At 48.5% G+C, this 23,410-nt stretch overlaps 2 protein-coding genes across 2 annotated transcripts in view; one reads left to right on the top strand and one right to left on the bottom strand.

Annotated features, from left to right (window-relative positions):
- The window catches only part of B3GALT5 (UDP-Gal:betaGlcNAc beta 1,3-galactosyltransferase, polypeptide 5), an 81,843-nt gene that overhangs the window by 41,731 nt on the left and 16,702 nt on the right, over window positions 1–23,410 (bottom strand). The gene's annotated exons all lie outside the window — the stretch shown is intronic.
- On the top strand, window positions 19,714–21,508 carry LOC102239689 (ubiquitin-conjugating enzyme E2 variant 1). Its single transcript, XM_014532918.1, has one exon. The coding sequence runs from the start codon at window positions 19,740–19,742 to the stop codon at window positions 20,181–20,183; it is 444 nt and encodes a 147-aa protein (XP_014388404.1). The 5' UTR covers window positions 19,714–19,739; the 3' UTR covers window positions 20,184–21,508.

Raw genomic sequence — 23,410 nt, 5'->3', positions numbered from 1 at the left:
TAGCCATTTCTTTTTTGTGTGGCTGTTTTTCTTTCTGAGCTTTTTATTTCTTCTTTTTACACCAGTCCCTTTAGCATTTCTTGCATGGCTGGCTTGGTGGTGATAAACTCCCTTAGCCTTTTTTTGTCTGTGAAGCTTCTTATTTCCCCTTCAATTTTGAATGATAGCCTTGCTGGATAGAGTATTCTTGGGTTCAGTCCTTTGCTTTGCATCACTTTGTAAATTTCTGTCCATTCTTTTCTGGCCTGATGTGTTTCTGTTGAGAAATCATTTGATAATCTAATGGGAGATCCCTTGTATGTAACTTTCCGTCTCTCTCTTGCAGCCTGTAAGATTCTCTCTTTGTCCTGAACATTTGCCATGGTAATTATGATGTGTCTTGGTGTGGGTCTTTTCGGGTTCACCTTGTTTGGGACTCTCTGTGCTTGTGTGACTTTTTTCTTCCCCACCTCAGGGAAGTTTTCTGATATTATTTCTTCGAGTAGGTTTTCTAATCCTTGTTCATCTTTCTGTTGTTCTGGCACCCCTATTATTCGTATGTTGTTTCGTTTCATGTTGTCCCAAAGCTCCCTTAGGCTCTCCTCCTGTCTTTTAATTTTTTTCTCCAATTGCAGTACAGTTTGGGTGTGTTTTGCTTCCTTGTCTTCTAATTCACTAATTCGGTCCTCCGCTTCTCCTAGTCTACTGTTGATGCTTTCAATGGTGTTTTTTATTGCAGCTATATCGCTCTTCATTTCTTCTTGGGTCTTGCATAAGTTATTGATTTTTTCATCTGTTTCTTCTTGCTTCTTGCATAAGTAGTTGATTTTTTCCTCCATCCGGTTTATGCACGCTAGGACCCTTATTCTGAATTCTTTTTCTGTCATGTTGCATGCCTCTGTCTCACTTAGCTGCTTTTCTGGCGAGTCCTCCTTTTCTTTCCTTTGGGGGTTTCTTTGCCTACCCATGTTTGATCTCACTGACATATCTAGATGTTGAGTCGTTCAGTGGCTGCTCCCTGGGTGGCAGTGGCTCCTTGGGCTGTGGTTTCTCCTTGGGTGGTTGCGGTAGCAGCTGCTCCTCAGTTGGCAGCAGCTCCTCTGGTGGGTGTTGTTCACAGCTGTGGTGGCTCTTCTGGCTGGTGGGGGGAGGCTTCACGTACAGCTGCTGTTCCTCAGACAGAGGGGGTGGTGATCAGGAGGCTGCTGTTGCTTGGATCTGCTGCGTTGATTTAAAGGCACAAAATACAACAGAACAAGGCACAACGTACCAGGCCAATAAAATATATTTTTAAAAAATAATAATAAAAATAAAACGATTTAACTACTTTCAAAAACAAGATGCAGAACCGGTTGAGAGAGTCAGAGTAAGGAAGAGTCCTCAGAACTAGCAGGAGGAGCTGTGGGTTGCAGGGCAGGCGCCAGGGAAGAAGCTGATGAGTAAGAGCATAGTGGCTGGGTAGCACCATCAGCAGCCCAGATGTTACAACTCCCCAGCGCTCCCACCCTGACTGACATCCCCTAGGTAACCACATGGGCCTGGGCTGAGCAGTGGTAGCAGCACATCCAGGCAGGATGCAGCCGCACAGCCTGTAGATGGAGATTTTGCCAGCCCAGAGGGTGGATAAGGTAACACCTGCCCTCCCTCCATGCCCCCTCTCTCTCCCTGCCTGCCTTCCCCATCGCCTCCATGGGTCACACCTCTGTCAGCCACAGACACCTGAGCTCTGATGGCTCTAGCCTTGGGCATCCTGAGGGACTGGGGCACATGGCAGGTGTTTTGTTGTTGTTTATTTCAGAGAGTGGGAGAGAGAGAGAAACATCAATGATGAGAGAGAATCATCGATCAGTTGCCTCCTGTACAACCTACACTGGGGGTCAAGCCTGCAACCTGGGCATGTGCCTCAACTGGGAATAAAACCGTGACCTCATAGGTCGATGCTCAACCACTGAGCCACCATGGCCAGGCAAGGCAGGTGTTTTTAAATCAAAGTGAAGGGACCAAGGAAGGTGCAGGACCCAGAGAAAGGGCCTGGGAAAGACAGAACTGAGAAGTGGAGGGTTAGCATCCCCTCAGAGCCTTGCACAGACATGGTCCAGCTAAGACTGGGATGATGAAAAGGCCACAAGAAGGTGAGGAGAGAGCCTTCCAGGCAGAGGGGAGGCCCTGAGGCAGGAATTTGCCTGCCACAACTCAGTCTTACCATGTGGAAAATGGGCTCATAGGTCAGTGCACACAAACCTCACAGCCTTGCACACGCTGTCATGGCAGTGAGAGCCCATTTCCTGGACCAGTGCTCTGCCTGTGGCTCTGACCAGAGAGGCTTGGGACCCGGGGACGCAGGGGTCGGGGCCTTTGTGAAGCTGTAAGAGGAGCCCAGGCAGTGGCCTGCTCTGCCCCCTCCTCCATGTCTGGCTCTCACCTGTGGGCCATGCAAATGCTCCCCTTGACAGAAGCTTCGCCTCTTCCCATATGTCCCCCACGCCTGCCCACAGGTCCTCCAGAGCACGGGGCCGAGACCGCCAGTCACAGCGCCCAGGCTTCCCAGGCTGCTGAGACCCCAAACAGGGGTCCCAACCTCAGCACAACTGACCCCGGGGGTCAACTAGTTCTTTGTTGAGGACTGAGTTCTGTGTTGTAGGGTGTTTAGCAGGATCCCTGGCCTCTACCCACTAGAGGCCAGAAGTGTGTGCGCACACACACGCACACACACACACGCACACACACACACACACACACACACACACATCTCCAGTCATTGCCACATGCCTGAGGGGAGCAAAATTCCCCGATTGAGAATTGCTGCTCTCAGAAATTCCCATATGTCCCCCACGCCCAGCGCCCACAGACAGCCAAAGAGCACATTTGATCAGGGAGAGCTCCCGAATAGGGAAGTTTCTGATACTGGAGAATTTTACTACCTAATGGGGCTCCTGGCCAAAGTCCACCTGCCCCATCAGCCTCCTTGTTCCTCAGATGGGCTGAGCTCATTCCCATCACAGGCTTGGTGCGCCTCCTCTCCCCTCTTCTGGAATGTTCCTCTCCCAGGTATTCACGGGACTCTCCTGCTTCACCCTGGCTCCGCTCAGGCCTTCCCTGAACACTGTCTAGGGCACACAGCCTTGCCCTCACCACCTCGCCCCTGGCCCACCTTGCTCCGCTGGGCTGCCTGGCATCCATTGGCTCCCTGGCGTGTGCCCTGTGGCCCCTGGCAGAGCAGGGCTCAGGGCGCACACCACGTCCCCAGCAGCGGCTGGGCCGGGGCAGAAGGCTGCTTAACAATAGTTGTTGAATAAGTAAGTGAGGGAATGAATGAGCGAACAGCAAAGATGTGTGCAGAGGCCCGGGAACGGAGAGAGCAGGGAGCCCTGTCATGCCTCTGGTTGGGTCTCAGGGGTTGTGGAGGCAGGGAGAGACCCTCCCTCCTCATCCAGGCTGGTGATCCCGGAGGGAGGGGGTTTGTACCCTCCCCCATCTCTGAGGTCAGAAATGCATCTGTCTCCGTGGAAACCCTGTACCTCCAAGGGAAGAACCTGGGTGCACGCAGCCTCCGAGCAAGACAGTCCCAGGGACCCTGTGCAAACTTAGAGAGCCGGTCAGAGGTTCTCTGAGGCCTGAAAATGGGTTCCCAGGGCAGCCGCGGCGCTAATTAGCCTGAGTGAGCCAGGAAGCTTTCTCAGGCCCACGGCAGGTTTCTGAACCGTTAAACAAAGCTGGCGTGGCGCGAGGGGGCCGTGGGGGCCGAGACTCTGACTGGAGGCTGGCGTGGCGCGAGGGGGCCATGGGGGCCGAGACTCTGACTGGAGGCTGGCGTGGCGCGAGGGGGCTGTGGAAGCTGAGTCTACACTCAGAGGATGTGGCTGCAGCCTAGAGTCTGGTGCACACGCAGGCCGTGTGGCTGACGGTCCTGAGGCCCCAGCAAAGCACATGGCTGTCCCATCGGGGGACACCCTGCCCACATGGCCCAGAAAAGCCTGCCCCGCCTGGGCTGACACCACCCTCCACCAAGAGGCCCACTTTTCCCCGACTGGGTGGGGGCTGCAGAACATAATTGTAATCCCGACACCTCGAGGGGCCGAGGAGCTATTGGCCGGAGTCAGGACAGCCCTCCACGGTTGTGACCAGTCACGCCCTAAGGTTGGGATGAGCATGGCCGGCCTCTCATCCCTCTAAGTAGATGGGACCACACCTTCCCAGACAATGAAGGGATCCTCACTCTGAGTGGGACCAGAAAGGGCACTGGCTTAAAGAGGTCAGATGAGCGAGGGGGGCTGAGTTGAGATGACACAGGCCACCTCTGAGAAACAGAGCCACCAGCCCTCAGGCCCCGGCCGATGTGTAGCTAATAGTATGGGAACTTGCATCAGTACGTGCTGTATTTCGTACTTTCATGGAAGCATTTTACTTTAGGGTTACTCCAGAAGACTGCAATTTTATGGCACATGGAAGACCCAAGGACTCTGAGGGGATGACCATGGATACTCAGATGCTGGGCTGGCTGTTCACACTAACTCCTCATGGGAATGCCCATCCCTCACCCTGGTGTTCACACTAACTCCTCACGGGGGTGTCCATCCCTCACCCAGGTGTTCACACTAACTCCTCACGGGGGTGTCCATCCCTCACCCTGGTGTTCACACTAACTCCTCACGGGGATGTCCATCCCTCACCCTGATGTTCACACTAACTCCTCACGGGGTGTCCATCCCTCACCCAGGTGTTCACACTAACTCCTCACGGAGATGTCCATTCCTCACCCTGGTGTTCACACTAACTCCTCACGGGGGCGTCCATCCCTCATCCTGGTGTTCACACTAACTCCTCACGGGGGTGTCCATCCCTCACCCAGGTGTTCACACTAACTCCTCACAGGGGTGTCCATCCCTCACCCAGGTGTTCACACTAATTCCTCACAGGGATGTCCATCCCTCACCCTGGTGTTCACACTAACTCCTCATGGGGATGTCCATCCCTCACCCTGGTGTTCACACTAACTCCTCATGGGGATGTCCATCCCTCACTGTGGTGTTCACACTAACTCCTCATGGGGACGTCCATCCCTCACCCTGGTGTTCACACTAACTCCTCACGGGGGTGTCCATCCCTCATCCTGGTGTTCACACTAACTCCTCACTGAGATGTCCATCCCTCACCCTGGTGTTCACACTAACTCCTCATGGGGATGTCCATCCCTCACCGTGGGGTGTGCCCCGCCCTAGCAGAGGATGCAACCGTAGCAGACACTAATGTCTAAAACTAGATGTTCACCTTGAATCTTAAGGCTACAAGTTCCAAGACAGGGAGGTGATGGAGACGTAGAGACTCAAGAGCCTGGTCAGCTGGTTCTGCAGCCTCTGGCTCTGCGGTGAGTGGCACGTCGGCATGGTAGCAGGGTGGTCCGAGGGCCGAGTGCGATGGTGCCCCGGAGGCTGGGCCATGCTGCCTTCCCCTTATAACACTTCACGCTGAGGCATGTTCGTTCTGATGCCACGTTTCACTGCATTGGTGGGAACCTCGCCCTCGTCCCGAGCTGCAGACAGAAGCATCGGCCACCCTGACGACAAGCCCATTCCTGGAGGGACGCGTGGTTCTTGTCAGAGCAGCGTCTGCCTCGTCGCTAAGTGGCTTTCCGAGGTGTGGACAGCTTCACAGGCACAGATCTTTCTATGACTCAGGAGGTTTTCACGTTCCCTGCACCTACAGACGCACATTGAGGAGAAGGCCGACTCCCGGGGCCCCTGGCATGTCAGTCCTGGAGCCCTGGCGCGATGCACTGCTCAGCCCTTGAGGGGGGCCCAGGGCAGAGAGGCCCGCTGTCAGTCACTGGCCGTGTCAGGAGTTGGACCAGGACGAGGAAGGTAGCAGAAGCTTATCAGAATGTGAGGGGTAAAGAGGAAGAGCCGGTGGGTCTGACTGGGGTGGACTTAAGCGGCTGTGTCCCATCTCTTCTTGAGCGTTAGAGACTCCTTCTCTCAGATGGAAGGTGTGTGGGCCCCACCATCCTGAAAGGAGCCAGGCCAGAGCTGTTGAGTTGGAGGCGTGGGAAGGAGCCTCCAGCCCACTCAGCACCCTCTTCCTTCCATCACCCAGAGATGCCACCGTGCCCCCTAGGACCATGCCCAGTGCTGCTTCGACTCTAGACTGAGGATGGGAGCGTTAGAACTGGGAGGGGCTGAGCACGCTGCCTGGCGCACAGGGAGCCTGGGGACATGCCAGCACCGATGGTTTGGAAGATGACCCAGGAGCATATCTCGAGGAAGTGGGGGTGGAGGACCAGAGCCCAGGCTCTGATCCTCCCCATACTCCCCCCGACCCCACCGTGGATCCTTCCCAAGCTCTGCCCTTCCATGGTCCCTTGTGAGGTGGTTCAAATGCCCACAGAAGCGCTTCTGATGTCCAAAATAGAGTAAAAAGGGCGAACAATGCTCAGTGAATAAATAAGGTGGTGTTCTGTGCCCATTTTACAGATGGCATCACTGAGCCACAGAGAGGTCAAGTAATTGGCCCAGGTAAAACAATTTCTTGCCCACTAGAAATAACCTGGTGTTATATGTCCATTACTTTGTTAGCCCACCTAATTCCTCCCCCTGCTTTTTATCATAAATATTGTGAATCTAAAATCTAAAGTGGGGGGTGGGGGATTAAGGGTACAGTGCTTCTCACTTTGGCCTGAAGCCAATGGGGAGCTGGCAGAAGTTATATGAGATTTATTTCAAAGGCAGAAACCCATGAAGCCGTACTTGGCCCCTGGGCTGGAAGCTGGATGAGATTTCTGTGAAAAGGAGATACAGAACCAATTACCCTACTTTCGTCTGAGGCAGAACACCCAGGAATAGGGTGGAGAGCGATAAGAAAATTAACTAGAGATGAGGGAAAAGGAAGAGCAGTGTAAAAGGGTAAGATGCTCTGGGAGGTCTGGGGACAGCCCTGCAGTCATCCTCCGGCTCTTCGCTTCCCTTTCTCTTCTGTGGACTCACGAACATGCCTTTTAAAGGTTCGCGTGGTTTGTGTGTGCTGGGCAGCATTTAACATCCCCTGGGTGTCAGATGGGCATTTACAAAACAAAAAACAGAGTCGAGGACGTACTAACAACCATGGGAGACCCTATCTGTACGGTTTCTCCCAGTTTTACTGAGATATAATTGTTGTGTAACATTGTATAACTTTAAAGCGTACAACATAATGCTCTGATATATGTATACATTGTGAAATGCTTTCAATAAGTTTAGTTAAGCCCTGATCGGTTTGGCTCAGTGGATAGAGGGTTGGGCCGTGGACTGAAAGGTCCCGGGTTCGATTCCAGTCGAGGGCATGTACCTTGGTTGCAGGCTAGATCCCCAGTAGGGGGCATGCATGTACCTTGGTTGCAGGCTCGATCCCCAGTAGGGGGGATGGGGGAGGCAGCTGATAGAAACATCGATGCAAGAGAAACATCTAACTCTCCATCCCTCTCCCTTCCTCTCGGTAAAAAATCAATAAAAATATATTTTTAAAAAATAATAAGTTTAGTTAACACCCATCACCTCACATAGTTACAGTGTTTCCTTGTGATGAGAATGTTTAAGATCCATTCTCTTGGCAACTTTCAAATATGCAGCACAGCACTGTTAACTATAGTCACCCTATTGTACATGACTATATAGTTTTTAGTGCAGGACTTCTCAGAACCTTTATCTGACTTGTGAAGGTTCCAAGGGGGCATACAGAAGGCAGCCTTTTCCTCACCTGTCTAATCATGCAACCCATCTTCCAAAGAGCGTGTTGTAGGACTGGTGTTCCCAGATCCCCACTCAGGCAAAATAAATTGAAGGGAAGCAAGTCATGATGGGATGCCTCTGTTACTTCTGCTGTGATCCGACGCCCACTTGGCAACGAGACGTCTCGGTTCATGCACACGGATGAAAGGAGCCTGTGTTGGCACTTTGAGAAGTGAACTTGCATTTCTGAGATTTGCAGAGCCAGACCACACTGTCCCCCAAGTCCATGGGGCACCAACTAACTGCTGTGCTTGGCAGCAAATTTGAATGTTTTAAGAAAAGCCTAGTGTTTATGGAATGTTTTTCAAGTAGGGTCCCTCTCTCCCCAGAGCCAAGAGAGCATGCCTTTCACCCGGCTGGCATGGCTCAGTGGTTGAGCATTGACTTATGAACCAGGAGGTCACGGTTTGATTCCCGGTCAGGGCATATGCCTGAGTTGCAGATTTGATTCCCAGTCAGGGCACATGCTCAGGGGCATGCAGGGAGCGGCCAATCAATGATTCTTTCTCATTGATGTTTCTCTCTCTCTCCCTTCCTCTCTGAAATCAATAAAAAAAATTTTTTTTTAAATAAGAACATGCCTTTCTCAGCACTTTCTACCTTGCCACCCCCACCCCACCCGCAAGGCGGGAGTTCCCACGGGTCTTGTCCAAAAGAAGCAAGTGGAAAAGCAGAACACACCAAATCCACTCACTGGGATGAGACCCAGGCCCCGGCCAATGGGCCGACCCTGTTTACAGAAGGCCCAGGCATGGAAATGCCCACGCCAGCCCCAGTGCCTGCCCCGCGCAGAAACCTGTGGGCAGCCTCGTCCCGGCCACGCCCCCTCCTCCAGGCTGCATCTCTGAGAGCCCGGGCGGCTGGGACACGCTCTGCCCCTCTGTAAGCTCCTCCACCTGTTCGCTCTCTGACAATTGCCATGGCTCACAAGACTGTCACTTCCAGCCTGACACCCAGGACAGAAGCCCGAGGCCCCTCCTCTCTCAGTCACAGAATCTGATAAATTCCCCCTAAGCCGGTCTCTAGTCCAGCTCCTTCTCCAAGCCCAGCCCAGGCCTCACCATCTCTGGCTGGCACTTTCAAGCACGCAGGATTGGCCTCCTGAGCGCCACTGCCAGGAGACGTTCGCCTCATTGAATGGGGCCCCTGTGTTGAACGCCGTGGTCACTCCTGGTCAGAGGCATGGGCACTGAAGGACCGTTCATTGGCCCCAGCTGCTCACCTGGCCAGGCACTGCCCAGCCCCTCTCACCTACCAGTCTGCCACTTGGGACACCCGCTCTACCATTATTTACTCCTCTCCTGCCCTCTCTTCCCTTCCACAGGGCCCTAGAAAACTCCTATGCATCCATCAAAACCCACATCAAATGCCACCTTCTCTCCCCTGCTCAGTCAGTGACTTCATCCTCCTGCCGTTTGTCCCTGCCCCTGCAGCAGCCCTCGCCACACTGCCCCACGGGGGCCGCCATCTGTGGGCTCATGCTGGGGACAGAGACCTCATATCATTTTTAAAAATAGATTTTTATTGATTTCAGAGAGAAAGGGGGAGAGAGAGCTAGAAACAGCAATGATGAGAGAGAATCACCTATCTGCTGCCTCCTGCACGCCCTCTACTGAGAATCAAGCCTGCAACCCAGGCATGTGCCCTGACAGAAAATCAAACTGACCTCCTGGTTCAAAGGTCAATGTCAAAGTCAACCACTGAGCCACACCAGCCGGGCTCATGTCATTTGTGTTTCTGCTGCCGAACTTCGCATGGCGTTACCACGTAGGGTGAAATGACGCACAGGCAGAGCTGAGGGAGCCCCTGCCTCTCCTCCTGTCTCTCTACCTTTTTACTCTGGTCATGGTCCGTATTTGGGGGACAGTGTTTTTGTTCATTCTGCCACTTACCACCAGCCCTGGTCACACGGAAAGGACTTTGGGAATCATCTGAGCTGGTGAGTTGGCAGAAACGCCCTATAATCGGTATTGCAGCACGGCTGCTATCGGGAGCCACGTGCCCAGTCCCACCCACAGAACGATGAACACGGGTTTTCATGTGTTCCTCCAGACAGAGTTACCGTCGACCACAAAAGCACCCTTCACGTACGAAAGGGCAGTGTCATGCCGTTACTGAAAAAATTCTGGGATGAATCGAACCACTGGTATTAAGTTTATACATTTAGAAAACCAGGGAAACTGAATAAATAGTTTTATTTATTTAAATAAAGGGCGGGTAGAGCTTTGCAGTGGATCGGGCTTCCGTCAGGGGCAGAGAGGTCACAGAATCCACCCAGGACTCCAAACAGGGACCATAGCAGGCATTTTCCACGTTAGGGGCTTTAATCTTGGAAAAGGGCTCGTAAAAAATGGTTTGTGCTTAATGCCTAGTTTCTAAATGAAGCATCATAAATTTCCCTTCTATTTTCTTTTCTTTTTACCCTCATCCAAGGGTATGTTTTTATTGATTCAAGAGAGAGAGGAAGGGAGATGAGAGAGAGAGAGAGAGAGAGAGAGAGAAACATCGATGTGAGAGAGCAACATCCATCGGTTGCCTCCCATAGGCTCCCCAACCAGGGATCGAACCCAAAACCTTTTGGTGCACAAGACGATGCTCCAACCAACTGAGCCCCCAGCCGGGCTTGCCTTCTGTGTTTTCAATGGTAATAATAGCTGATCCGATGTTGGAAAAGCTCCCTGTTGGTAAAAGAAGTTTCTACTCTGTGAGTTACAAGGCCAGGCCTTCCTGGGAGGTGCTACAAAAAGCAAGGGCAGGGCCACCTCCCTCACAGCCTTCCCGCCTGCCCTGCCCAATAGCTCTTCAAAACGTTTCTTTTTAACGCATTGGGCATCCTCTGCAATCACTCAGCTCCCGCCCCAGGTCACCTGCCCCTGCTGAACCCAAACTGAGTGTTAAAATCCCACCTACAAGTGCCTCCTGGCTTTGCCATCTCAGCCAGTCGTTCCCCCAAACTGCATTTTAAATAAAAAATCATAAACCGGAAAGTGGTTCTTTTCTTGGTTCCTTCGCTCAACACCCACCCACAGGGAGGCACTGGGGCCGGGCGCGACGCTAGACATGAGAAAAATGGGGCTTCTCTTCGGGTTCCTGCTGCCCACATTCACTACATAGTTTCACAACTAGGACAACCCACAGGCAGAGCTGGAAGAGGAAAGGATGGGAGAAAAAACAAACAGGAAGCTCACCCCTATGGGCTGTGCTGTGACCCCTCCCCGGAACCTGCCGCTATTTGACTTCCCAGGGGCACCAGGTAATTGCTGTTTGTGTTCTGGGCAGAATTTTTAGCCACAGTCTGTGGTCGAGAAAAGCTGACTCCGGCTGGCCAGCTCCAGAAGTGGGTGTCTCAGGTCCTTCAATTTTTTTAAAATATATTTGTATTGATTTCAGAGAGGAAGGCAGAGGGAGAGAGAGATAGAAACATCAATGAGAGAGAATCATTGATCGGCTGCCTCCTGCACACTCCACACCGGGGATCAAGCCTGCAACCCGGGCATGTGCCCTTGACCGGGAATCGAACCGTGACCTCCTGGTTCATAGGTCAACATTCAACCACTGAGCCACGCCGGCCGGGCATCATTTTAGATGAAGCAATATGGATTCTTCCTTCAGAAGGATTAATACTCTTAATTATTGGGATGTTAGCTCCCCCGACCCCCCATGTTTGTTTTACATGCCGTATTTTCACTCTTACTAATGAGGATGTCAACAACTATGTTTTGTTTTGTGGCCAGTCTTTTCTGAGAAGTCGTTTTAATATTGTTTTCCCAAATTCAGGCCCCAAATTTAGCACCATGAAGCTGCTAAGATGTCTTTGGCACCTAAAATACCTTTTGGGTTCCCTGGACAGCCAAACACAAATATTGGCTCCTTCCCCTTCTGAAAGGAGATACAACAAAAACAGCTGAGTTTGTTTGTTATACAAAGATCTCCAGATCTTAAGTCAAAGCTATCACAAAAGCTCTTTCTTGTCATCGTGAGCGAGTTACATAAACTCTCTGAGCCTCGGTTTCTGTATCTGTACATTGGGGACAATCCTCATTCCCTTATAGGTTTACTGTGAAAATCAACTCAGACAACGTAAGCAAAACTCCCAGCATCCAGCAGTCACTCAGTGCAGGTTGGTTAGTGTCCTTCCTCCCAACCGGGAAGTCTCGTTTAGATTCATGTCCAATAACAAAAACCCAAGGCAGGATCAATATGACTCTGAATATTTTATATCGAGATAAATCGAGTTTCCTCTATTCCTTTTTGTCTATCCAGTTGACCCTTGACGAACACTGGTTTAAACTCCATGGGTTCACTTATATGTGGATTTTTTTTTCAATAAATACAGCAAATGTATTTTTTCTTTCTTATGGATTCCTTCAGTCCACAGACTAATGCTCTATCCACTGCCTTATGGATTCCTTAATAACATTTCTTTTTCTTTAGCTTACTTTATTGTAAAAATGCTGTAAAGAATATATATAACATACCAAATATGTGTTGACTGCTATGTTAAGGGTAAGGCTTCTGGTCCACAGGAGGTAGATTATTAGTAAAGTTTGGGGGAGACCAACGCTAAATTCGGAGTTTTGACTATGTGGAGGGCAGCCCCCTAAACCTGCATTGTTCGAGCGTCAACTGTAGTTTGGAAACTGTGCTCTCTCTTCCTATTCTTTGGGTGTGAAGCGTACAGTTAGACGAGGCATACCTGACCTAAGACCAAAGTTAACCAGCTCTCTGGTCCCACAGTGCAAGGAGACCTGGCAAGGGGGTCCAGTCCCCGGCCCGGGCCTCACGGCGACGTCATCCTGCTTCCCACCTTCCCTTTCTTTACAGCCTACACTGGTCATCGTTCCTTTTCTTTTATTTCATGCTTTATTTTTAGGAGTCCTCTTCAGGGAGGGTGTACCCAATTTCTCTAGTTTATTTGTGTGAAAATGTCTCATTTTGCACTCAGTCTTCAATGACTCCTGGCTGGGTATAGAATTCTACGCTGAGGCTGTTTGCTCTCTGGGAAAATAGGAATGCATCCATGTCTAACTTTTCTCCGTGTAATTTCTTTTTTTTTTTTTTAACATATTGATTTCAGAGAGGAAGGGAGAGGAAGGGAGAGAGAGAAACATGGAAATGCCCCTGTGTGGTGTGGGCACGGACTCTGTGTTCAGAACCCCTGGGGTGCAGCCCTGGCTTTGCCCGTCACTCGGAGACTCTGGGCCCAGCTCCCTCGTGGGCAGAGACGTGGGGATAATTCCAGTCCTACCTTGCAGAGCGCTGAAAAGATTGAGTGAGATGGTGAATGTAAAGCACTTACAACACAATAATGCCATATACATGAGCTATTATTTTATTGTTACCATATTGTCTTCAAATTACTGCTGTGGTTGAACGTCTGGTGGCATCTAATTTATACGTTACTGACCTTGCTCCCTGGTTACCTTTAGGGTCTGTGTTTTTGGTGTTTTCCAGTTTCATTTCCATGTATCTGGCTGTCATTTGTTTTTACTTGTCCTACTTAGGTTTCTTCAGGCTTCCTGAATCTAAGGATTTGTGTCCTTCCACAAGATTAGAAAATTCTCAGCCATTACTGCTTTGCATATCACCTCTCTTTCTTTTTTTTAAAATATTTTTTATTGATTTTTTACAGAGAGGAGGGGAGAGGGATAGAGAGTTAGAAACATCAATGAGAGAGAAACATCGATCAGCTGCCTCCTGCACACCCCCCACTGGGGATGTACCTGCAACCAAGGTACATGCCCTTGACCGGAATCGAACCTGGGACCCATCAGCAGGCTGATGCTCTATCCACTGAGCCAAACCAGTTAGGGCTCACCTCTCTTTCTTGCGAGCTCAGCCTGGCACTGAGAAGGACCTCTGTTGCGTGTTATCCACTATTTCTAGAGCTGTTTAAACAGCAGGAGGGTTTTCAGTGTATGTGGAACACATCTGGGACAGAAGCGCAAGTCCTGACCTGAGCATTTTTAAAAGTGTTTTAAATTTAACATTAAATTCAAAAATAATACCAAAGAGCTCTTTAGAGCCTCAAGCTACTTATTTAAATCATATTCTTATAACAACGCTAAGCTAATCATTGAAACAAGGGAATGTTTGTTTAAATTTAAATTTCCTCTGACTGACAGGCTAAGGAAGCTCAAAACCCTCACTGAACCAGCGTCCTTTTCCCACACACGTAGCGGCCTGCAGAAACCCCCGACCAAGGCCCGTGAGTAGCAGAGGAAGATACACCATGTGTTTCACTTCCAGGACCACCAACCTGCCCATCTGCCATCTGCGAGCTAATTAAGCATCATGATTTCATTTCACTAAGTGTACACCAACACTAATACACTTGCCAACAGTTTGGGCCTAAATTCACACTCAAACTCAATTTTCCCTATTTCTTTTCTTTCAACTGAACTCTCTGCTGGGAAAATGGGAATGCATCCATATCTAACTTTTCTCCATGTCATTTAATTTCATATATATATATATATATATAGATTTCAGAGAGGAAGGGAGAGGGAGAGAGAGAAACATCAATGATGAGAGAGAATCATTGATTAGCTGCCTCCTGCATGTCCCACACTGGGGATTGAGCTTGCAACCTAGGCATATGGTTCCCTGTCCGGGAATCGAACCGTGACCTCCTGGTTAATAGGTCAATGCTCAACCACTTAACCACTCCGGCCAGGCCTCCGTGTAATTTCCACCTCCAACTTTGGCATTCTCCAAGTGTGGGCTTTGCTGGAATCATTAAATCATAGGATGTGAGCTCCGAGAAGGCACGGCCTGCTCTTCTCCAGCCCTATGTCTTGTACTGTGTGCTCTTGAAACATTTGTTGAATGAATGAAAGAAGCTTCAAGCTTTTCCAAACGAACATCCCTCCCCAATCTGGAATTGTCCTAATTGCACCTCAGTAATCCAAGCTCCGCCTCTACGCCTCCAGGGCAGGGGGCCCTCCAGAGCAGGGGAAGGCTATCCACTCATCGCACCTGGGGCCACTGGACCCTGTTCGTTGATTTGGTTTTTCTAGTCGAGTCCCTCTGCTTCCTCAACCTCTTCCACCTGGGCCCTGTGTGAGTCCTCCGCAGAAATGCTCTGAAGGATTATACCTGTTCTAAACGACGACCTGTGAAAACACCTCTCCCTTGTCTTGTAACTGACCCGTAAGCTGGGCGGCCAGGACCTTCGGTTGGGTCCTGGGAGTCCTCGGTTTCCCTCCGTGGGTTTGCATGCGGTTGGTTCACGGTCCGGCACGAATCTGGGGTGCTGTTCTGGCAACATGCTCACCTCCAAATGTCTCCTCCTCAGTTCAATGTGCCTCATTCCTTTAACCAGTTCTGAATAGTGATGGCTTCCAATGGCCCTGTCAGGTCTAACTGGACATTCCTTCTGAAAATATGTCACCCAGACAAATACATACAATACTCTAGGCGTGATCTGCCCACTACACGATAAACGGACCCACTTGGACCAGGCCCGTGACCTCACACGCAGCCTCTGACTCTAGGACCCCAAACCCAAGCCACCCACTGCAAGACCCAGTCAGACCTTCAACTCTTTATCCCTGAGCCTAAGAGCCATAGGACACTCTGCTGTCAGATTTTCATAGCCGCAAGTCAAGGCTCTGAGGAGGAGAAGGGCCAAGACCCTGGTCTGCAGTTCCCTGTCCTTGGCGTTCCCTTAGTGTCCCCTTTCCGGTCTGGACCCCATGGGTTTCCCATCCCATAGCCTATCCTACGGGGGTTCATGAGGTCCAGAAGTTGAAGCCAATGTCTTGAATAAGTTCAAACACAAGCCAAGAATTAGGCCAACTTTCATTGTCCCCTTCTGTCACTGCATTCTATACTTTTATTATTTCATATTTATACAAATTCCAGATGCTAAACCCTAACAGTTTCCAGAAACATACACCATGACCTGACAAACTTAGCTATAACTGAGCCGTTCAGCCTGCGCCGATGTCATGAACAGTGTTGAACCCTACAGTCACAGTACCAAGCACAGCACATGGATTCTCCCAGTCACTGCTCACAGCATTCAGGGGCAGGGGGTGACTTTTACCCCCATTTTAGAACTCAAGAGTCACCTAAAAAGAGGTTCAATAATTCACCCAAAATCTCACACCTGGAAAATAAGAAAACCCACCTTTCCCTGACCAGTGTTGATCAGTGGTTAGAGTGTCAGCCCACTCAGGGAAGGGTCATGGGTTCAATTTCCAGTCAAGGGCATGTACCTGGTTTGTCGTTCCCTCCCCACATGCAGGAGGCAACCAATCAATGTGTTTCTCTCACATCGATGTTTCTCTCCCCCCACACACACATTCCCTCCCTTCCACTCTCTCTGAAAAGTCCTTGGTTTTTCCATATCTTCGTGTGAGGATTAACAACAACAACAAAAAAAACACACACACATACAAAAAAAAAAGGAAAACCAAGATCCAACCACAAAGCCTAGGATTTTACCATTATAACTTCCAACACAGCCATTGTCCTACATCAACGTGAACTAAAATTCAGACACATCTTACTGTCACCAAGATTGCCAAGTGAAGCACTCCGGTCCTTAGGGTGCAAAGCACACCTCTGCTCAGGCTCAACGCTCCCCATCCCGAACATTTCATTAACTTGCAATCGATTTTCTCCTCAATTTATAACACACAGATTATCTTCGTCGGCAATAAACGCCCTAAATCTTGTGACTAAAGTGGACAACCTTGGAAATTGCATCATGAAAAAGGTGCTACTTTTTTTTAATTGGTTAGAAAATTTTATATGGGCAGATCTGAGAGGCTTTATGGATGGCAATCATTTTTTACTGCTGTTTATTGAGGGATAACATACAAACAGCAAAGTGCATGAACCCTAAGTGTACAACTCATGTATATTGAAATAAAGTCTTATATATATGTGTGTGTGTGCAGATATAGATATAGATATATCTGTAATAGAGGGTAATATTGACTGAAACAAAAAATTAAAATCAAAAATTTATTCTTCAGAACTCACAAAACTGAGTAAGTGTAAAGGAAATTTAGTTAAACTTTTTTTTAAAATATATTTTATTGATTTTTTACAGAGAGGAAGGGAGAGGAATAGAGAGTTAGAAACATCGATCAGCTGCCTCCTGCAAACTCCCTACTGGGGATGTGCCTGCAGCCAAGGTACATGCCCTTGACCGGAATCAAACCTGGGACCCTTCAGTCCACAGGCCGACGCTCTATCCACTAAGCCAAACCAGTTAGGGCTAGTTGAACTTTTCTAGGACTACACAGAAAGACAGGACACTCCAGACAGAGGGAAGCTGTGCAAGATAAACCAGCCAGCCTAACCGGTTTAAAATATATTTAAAAAATATATATTTTAAAATATATATATATTTAAAAAAAAAAAAGATAAACCAGACTTCTCCTTAGCCAAACAAATCACAGGAAGAAAAATAAATGCATAGAAGTAAAGGAACCTCAGATACATATCATCTGATCTCAACATCCAAAAAGGTGCTACTTTTCACCCCACTTCATTTCTGAGGAGGAAGCTGAGGGCACGACCAGCTAAGGCGGCAGCGAACGGAAGCCCGATGCTCCCACCGTGGGAGTCACGTTACCACCAGCTCTGCAGAGAGGGTGGCTTGCACATCCCTTTTAGACATTCGGGACAGCCCTGGCGACGGTGCACTTAGTACCTAAACTGAGAAAGTTTGAAGAACACATCTGACTATGTGGACGATGGGCGTTAAACGCCTGTGGGAACATGTGGAATCAGGCAAAGACACCTTCTAGGAGAGGAACCCACATTACGTGGAGACATCCATCAGCTTTGATAGCATTTTTCATTCATCTCATAAAATAATCAACGGAGCGAAGATTAAGACTCACATTTTTCCCTCTCGGGTGCTTGGGGCTGAAGGTTCACTGTGGCTGCTGTCACAGCCCATGGCTCTCAGGTCCTAGGACTGAGAGTTCACCGTGGCTGTTGTCACAGTCCGTGGCTCTTGTGTCCTAGGACTGAGGGTTTGCGTGGCTGCTGTCACAGCCCGTGGTTTTCCTCGGCCCACGTAACACAAAGGCGGCTTTGTTAGAGGATTAGCCTCCCGCCTGAGCGCCCTGAGCTCTGAGAGCCACTTCGCTGTGGTGGCGCTGTTGCCATGGTTACCAGGCCCTTTCAGGATGCTTTCCAGATTACAGATATTGCTGGAAAACAGGCTCATTTCTTGGTTTTCATTCACACAGTTTCTATTGGTTTTATTCTTGGATTAAAAACCATCGTGGGCCCTAGCCAGTTTGGCTCAGTGGATAGAACATTGGCTGGCCTACAGACCAAAGGGTCCCTGGTTCGATCCCAATCAAGGGCATGTACCTCAGTTGCAAGCTCCTCCCTGGCCAGGCCCTAGTCAGAGGCGTGCAGGAGGCAACCAACTGATGTGTTTCTTTCACATCGATGTTTCTGTCTTTCCCTCTCTCTTCCACTCTCTCTAAAATCAATGCAAAAATATCCTCGGGTAAGGATTAAAAATAAGTAAATAAAAATTTAAAAAATAAAAATAAGGGAGAACCAAGATGACGGCATAGGTAAACACCTGTACTTGCTGCCTCCCACAACCACATCAGAATTACAACTAAAATACAGAACTATCATCCAGAACTGCAGGAAAGCTGGCTGAGTGGAAGTACTACAACTAGAGAAGTAAAGAAGAAAGCTCACTGAGACTGGTAGGAGGTGCGGAGGCGCAGAACAGGCTGGGCCGGCACCCATGTGTGCCCCTTTTTTTAATCCAGAAGGAGGCCGCCTGGAGGAGCAAGGGATCCCAGCCCCACACCAGACCCTCCAGCCCAGGGTCCCAGAGCTGGGGAAAGAAGTCCCTATGGGCCGTAAGAACTACAGACTGTAAAAACCAGTGTGGATTGGGGCTGAGTGACACACAGGCTGCTGGAGACCCAGCTGCTCCTCTTAAAAGGCCAGCACCACGTACTGAATTTACAAGCTCCCACGTCCTCTGAGCTCCAGTGCCAATTGAGGCTCTGGGGGATCCAGACACATACAGGGAGAAACTGGACTGTCTGGCATTGGGGCAGGAACTTGGGGGTGGCTTTATTCCAGACGGAGGTGCTCACAAGGGTCATTGTTCCTGTGCTGGGACCTCCCTGGTACAGAGCTGACTGGCAGCCATTTCTGTTTGCTCCGCCCTGGAGATTCCCTAAGACCCCACCCCACCCAATTTACAACCCCACCCAAGCTGTGTGCAGTGCTTTTGCATATGAACTGCCTGACCTTGCTCAGGCTAAAACTCTGTTAAACAAGCTACAGCTGGGTCAGGGATCCCCTAAGCCAGCAGTTCTCAACCTGTGAGTCTCGACCCCTTTGGTGGTTGAATGACCCTTTCACAGGGGTCACCTAAGACCATCCTGCATATCAGATATTTACATTACGATTCATAACAGTAGCAACATTACAGTTATGAAGTAGCAACGAAAATAATTTTATGTTTGAGTCTCAACATGAGGAACTGTATTTAAAGGGCCAAAAGGTTGAGAACCACTGCCCTAACCTATCAATAAAAGACCCAAAAACCAGCACCAGCACCAGCACCGGCCTGCCTTGCTTCACAGCTGGGCCTCGTCTGGGCACTTCCAAACCCAATACAAAGAGGAGGAATCTGCAGATCTCTCTGTAGCTCCTGCTGGGTGGTCCCAGGCAGTGGCTGACTTTGCACCTCCTTGGAGATCCAAGAGCCAGTGCACCAAGTGGTCAGTGTGAGACCATCCAGATTACAACTCTTCACATCCATAAGCAACACACCCAAGGGGCAGACTCAGTAAGCACCAAAGCCCCACTCAAGCAAGTCCTGCTCCATAAGGGTGTCTCCTGCACAACAGCTCTCCCACTGTACTCGCAGCTGATCCCCACAGCCAATTGGTCTGGAGGTCAATTCCTCCCAGTGACACCAACAGCAATCAAGGCTCAACTACAACAAAACTGTGCACACAGGGGCCGGCCTTCGAGCGACAGTGACACAAGATGGCAGCCACCACGGGCTCGGGAGTAAAAGTCCCTCGCAATTTTCGACTATTGGAAGAACTCGAAGAAAGCCAGAAAGGAGTAGGAGATGGCACAGTTAGCTGGGGTCTAGAAGATGACGAAGACATGACACTTACAAGACGGACAGGGATGATGATTAGGCCTCCAAGAACAATTTATGAAAACCAAATATACAGCCTTAAAATAGAATGTGGACCTCAATACCCAGAAGCACCCCCCTTTGTAAGATTTGTAACAAAAATTAATATGAATGGAGTTAATAGTTCTAATGGAGTGGTGGACCCAAGAGGCATATCAGTGCTAGCGAAATGGAAGAATTCATATAGTATCAAAGTTGTCCTGCAGGAGCTTTGGCGCCTAATGATGTCTAAAGAAAATATGAAACTCCCTCAGCCACCTGAAGGACAGTGTTACAGCAACTAATCAACAAGAAAACCACAGGCCCGCCCCTCCGCCATTTGATTTAAGCAGTCTTCACTTTCCATAGTAGTACATTTTCTAGATACGTCTTGTAGACCACAAAGTACTGGAAAGGAAGCTCCCGCTCAAAGGCAGTTTATCTTAAGATACTGTAAATGATACTAATTTGTTGTCCATTTGAAATATATAAGTTGTGCTATAACAAATGATCCTGTCAAGTGTAACCACTGTCCACATAGTTGAACTTCTGGGATCAAGAAAGTAGATTTAAATTGATTCCCATCATAACTGGTGGGGCACATCTAACTCAGCTGTGAAAAGACACATCACACAATCACCTTGCTGCTGATTACATGGCCTGGGGGCTCTGCCTTCTCCATCTCCTCCCCCCTCCCCCTTCCTCCCTGCAACAGCCCTCCAGCTTGGGGTGGCTTGTTAGAGTAGATGTGAAGGTTTCAGGTCACAGCCTGTGGGACTACTGCTGGGTGTGTGGGGGTGCTTCCTTTGCACCCCTGGTTTCTTTTTAAGTCTTAAATGATGCCCCTTCCCCTTCTGAGCCACCATCCTTTCCCCACTCTACCACCACCCTTGGCCGAAGCATAGATTGTAACCCCCTCTGCTCCCCTCCGAAATTGGCCTTTGGTGAGGAATTCAGGGCTTTCCCCATAACTTCCCCCACCACCTTTATATCGAGGGGTGCTGCTTCCTCCTTCCTCCTCTTCAGGTCCCTTTCTTGCACCATCACCACCCAACACTTTCCATGACACTCCCTTGCTCTGGCCAGAAGCCATCAGGTAAGGTTGGAAAGAGGCTCTGACCTCCCTCGTTTAGTTTTGGAACCACATTCATTTATTCTCCAGCAGCCCAGGAAATGAAAATTGGGTCCACAACCCTGCCACTCTCTGCTGTCATCATCAACTGATAGGTTTGTTTGTTAAGCTCAGGAAGGCCACAGAAGACACTTATAAGCACATATGATCCCTCTGAATGAATTTTGTTGTTGTTCCTATCATTGCTTTTGCTTTTACAAATTGAAGTTTTAAACAGAGCTCTCATTTGGTCATCTTTGCAATCCATTTGGGTCTAGTTTGGAATCTGACAACTGGAACAAAAAGAACCTTGAATTCGGTGCATACTTTGGTTTTGGTGCTGCAGCTTCTCATGGTCCTCAGCAGGGATTAAGAAAGAACTCGATGGGCATGGCAGAACCCCAAAATTGGCGGGCTTGACTTCCTGGCAAAAGGCTGCATTTTTCCACTTTTCTGTTCAGGACCACTAATTGCTGAGATGTGGATGCATACTGAAATAAAGTGATTCATTGTGTTATACAGGATTTTTTTTTTGTAACTTAGTATTTGTGTAAAACCTCCTTTCAAAGCAGCAACTATCAAGTCTGAAAAGCAATTGATGTTTTCATTAATCTTTTTCCAGGGAAACCCTTAGTTGTAAGGATTTAGCATCCTATAAGTAAAGTTTAACATAACAGTATTCCATAAGCAGCCTTTTTATTGTCAGACCATTGCCTGATTTTAATATAATAAAAAAGTGTGCGTTAAAAAACAACAACAACTATGCACACAGCCCACAAAGGGTTGCACCAAGAGTGCCCACCTCAGGTGATTGGGGAGGCTGTGCCACTGGACCCTATAGGACACCTACTACACAAGGCCACTCTGTCAACTCAAGACTTAGTAGCTACCCAATACATAGAAACAAACACAGGGAAGCAGATAAAATGCGGAGACAAAGAAACATGTCACAAATGAAAGAAATGGAAGAAAGCAAACTATGGGATATAGAGTTCAAAACCATGGTAGAGGATCGCAAGAATCAAGTCAAAGATTTGAAATACGAAGAAGCAAAAAACACCCAACCGGAAAAGCAAAAAGAAAAAAGAATCCAAAAATATTAAGATAGTGTAAGGAGCCTCTGGGACAATTTCAAGCATACCAACATCCAAATTATGGGGGTGCCAGAAGAAGAGAGAGAGAAAGATATTGAAAAGCTATTTGAAGAAATAATGACAGAAAACTTCCCCTACCTGGTGAAAAAAAATAGACTTACAAGTCTAAGAAGCACAGAGTCCCAAACAAGAGGAACCCAAAGAGGACCACACCAAGACACATCATCGTTAAAATACCTAGGGCAAAAGACAAAGAGAGAATCTTAAAAGCAGAAGAGAAACACAGTTACCTACAAGGGAATACCCATACGACTGTCAGCCGATTTCTCAAACTATGCACGCCAGAAGGGAGTGGCAAGAAATATACAAAGTGATGAATAGCAAGAACCTACAACCAAGATTACTCTATCCAGCAAAGCTATCATTTAGAATTGAAGGTCAGATAAAGAGCTTCACAGACAAGAAAAAGCTAAAGGAGTTCATCACTGCCAAACCTGTATTATACGAAATGCTGAAGGGTATTCTTTAAGAAGAGGAAGAAGAAAAAGGTAAAGATAAAAATTATGAACAACAAAGCGACAACAAATACATATCTATCAACAAGTGAATCTAAAAATCAAATGAATAAAAAATCTGATGAACAGAATAAACTGGTGAATGTAATAGAATCAGAGGCATAGAAAGGGAGCAGACTGACAATTCTCAGGGGGAATGGGGATGTGGGGGGATTCGGGAAGAGATTAGACAAAGATCTGATATACATGTATGCAGTACCTATGGACACAGACAATAGGGTGGCAAGGGCCTGGGGTGGGATGGGAACCGGGTGGAGGGGAGCTATGGGGGGGAAAAAGAGGAACATCTGTATTAATCTCAACAATAAAGATTAATTTTAAAAAATAAAAATAAAACCCTTTAAAAAATTAATTTAAAAAAAATAAAAAACATCGTGGTCCTCTAATGTGGGAAAATCACACATCGCAGTGCTGGTAAGTGAGAGCTGGGAGCATGGTGTGGAGGTGCCAAATCATGCCCATGGCTTGGCAAATGGAATTTAGGCCTTACATACATGTCTTTACATCATGTCCATGTCAGGCCTGGGTGGGGCTTCCTACCAGGGAATCCCATGATGAGTTACTTCAATAAAGATAAACACCACTCCTCTTCAAACATGCATTACTGATACATTAAAGTAAAAATAATGGCGACCAACTAAAACCATCTGTTATGTTTTGTCAGCATAAATTCTTTTCCAGGAATCGGAATTACTCAAGGTGGGGCACAGGTGTACTATATACTGGGTCCTAGAGAGAAGCATAGGTTAGGT

Source organism: Myotis brandtii, unplaced genomic scaffold (genome assembly GCF_000412655.1).
Source record: "Myotis brandtii unplaced genomic scaffold, ASM41265v1 scaffold923, whole genome shotgun sequence".
Lineage (NCBI taxonomy): Eukaryota > Metazoa > Chordata > Mammalia > Chiroptera > Vespertilionidae > Myotis > Myotis brandtii.
Note: the sequence above shows the minus strand (reverse complement) of the source record. Positions and strands in the feature narration are given on the sequence as shown.

Bases quoted from the DNA above. Each gene is read 5' to 3' on its own strand.
- LOC102239689 (XM_014532918.1), top strand. From the start codon at position 19,740: ATGGCAGCCACCACGGGCTCGGGAGTAAAAGTCCCTCGCAATTTTCGA.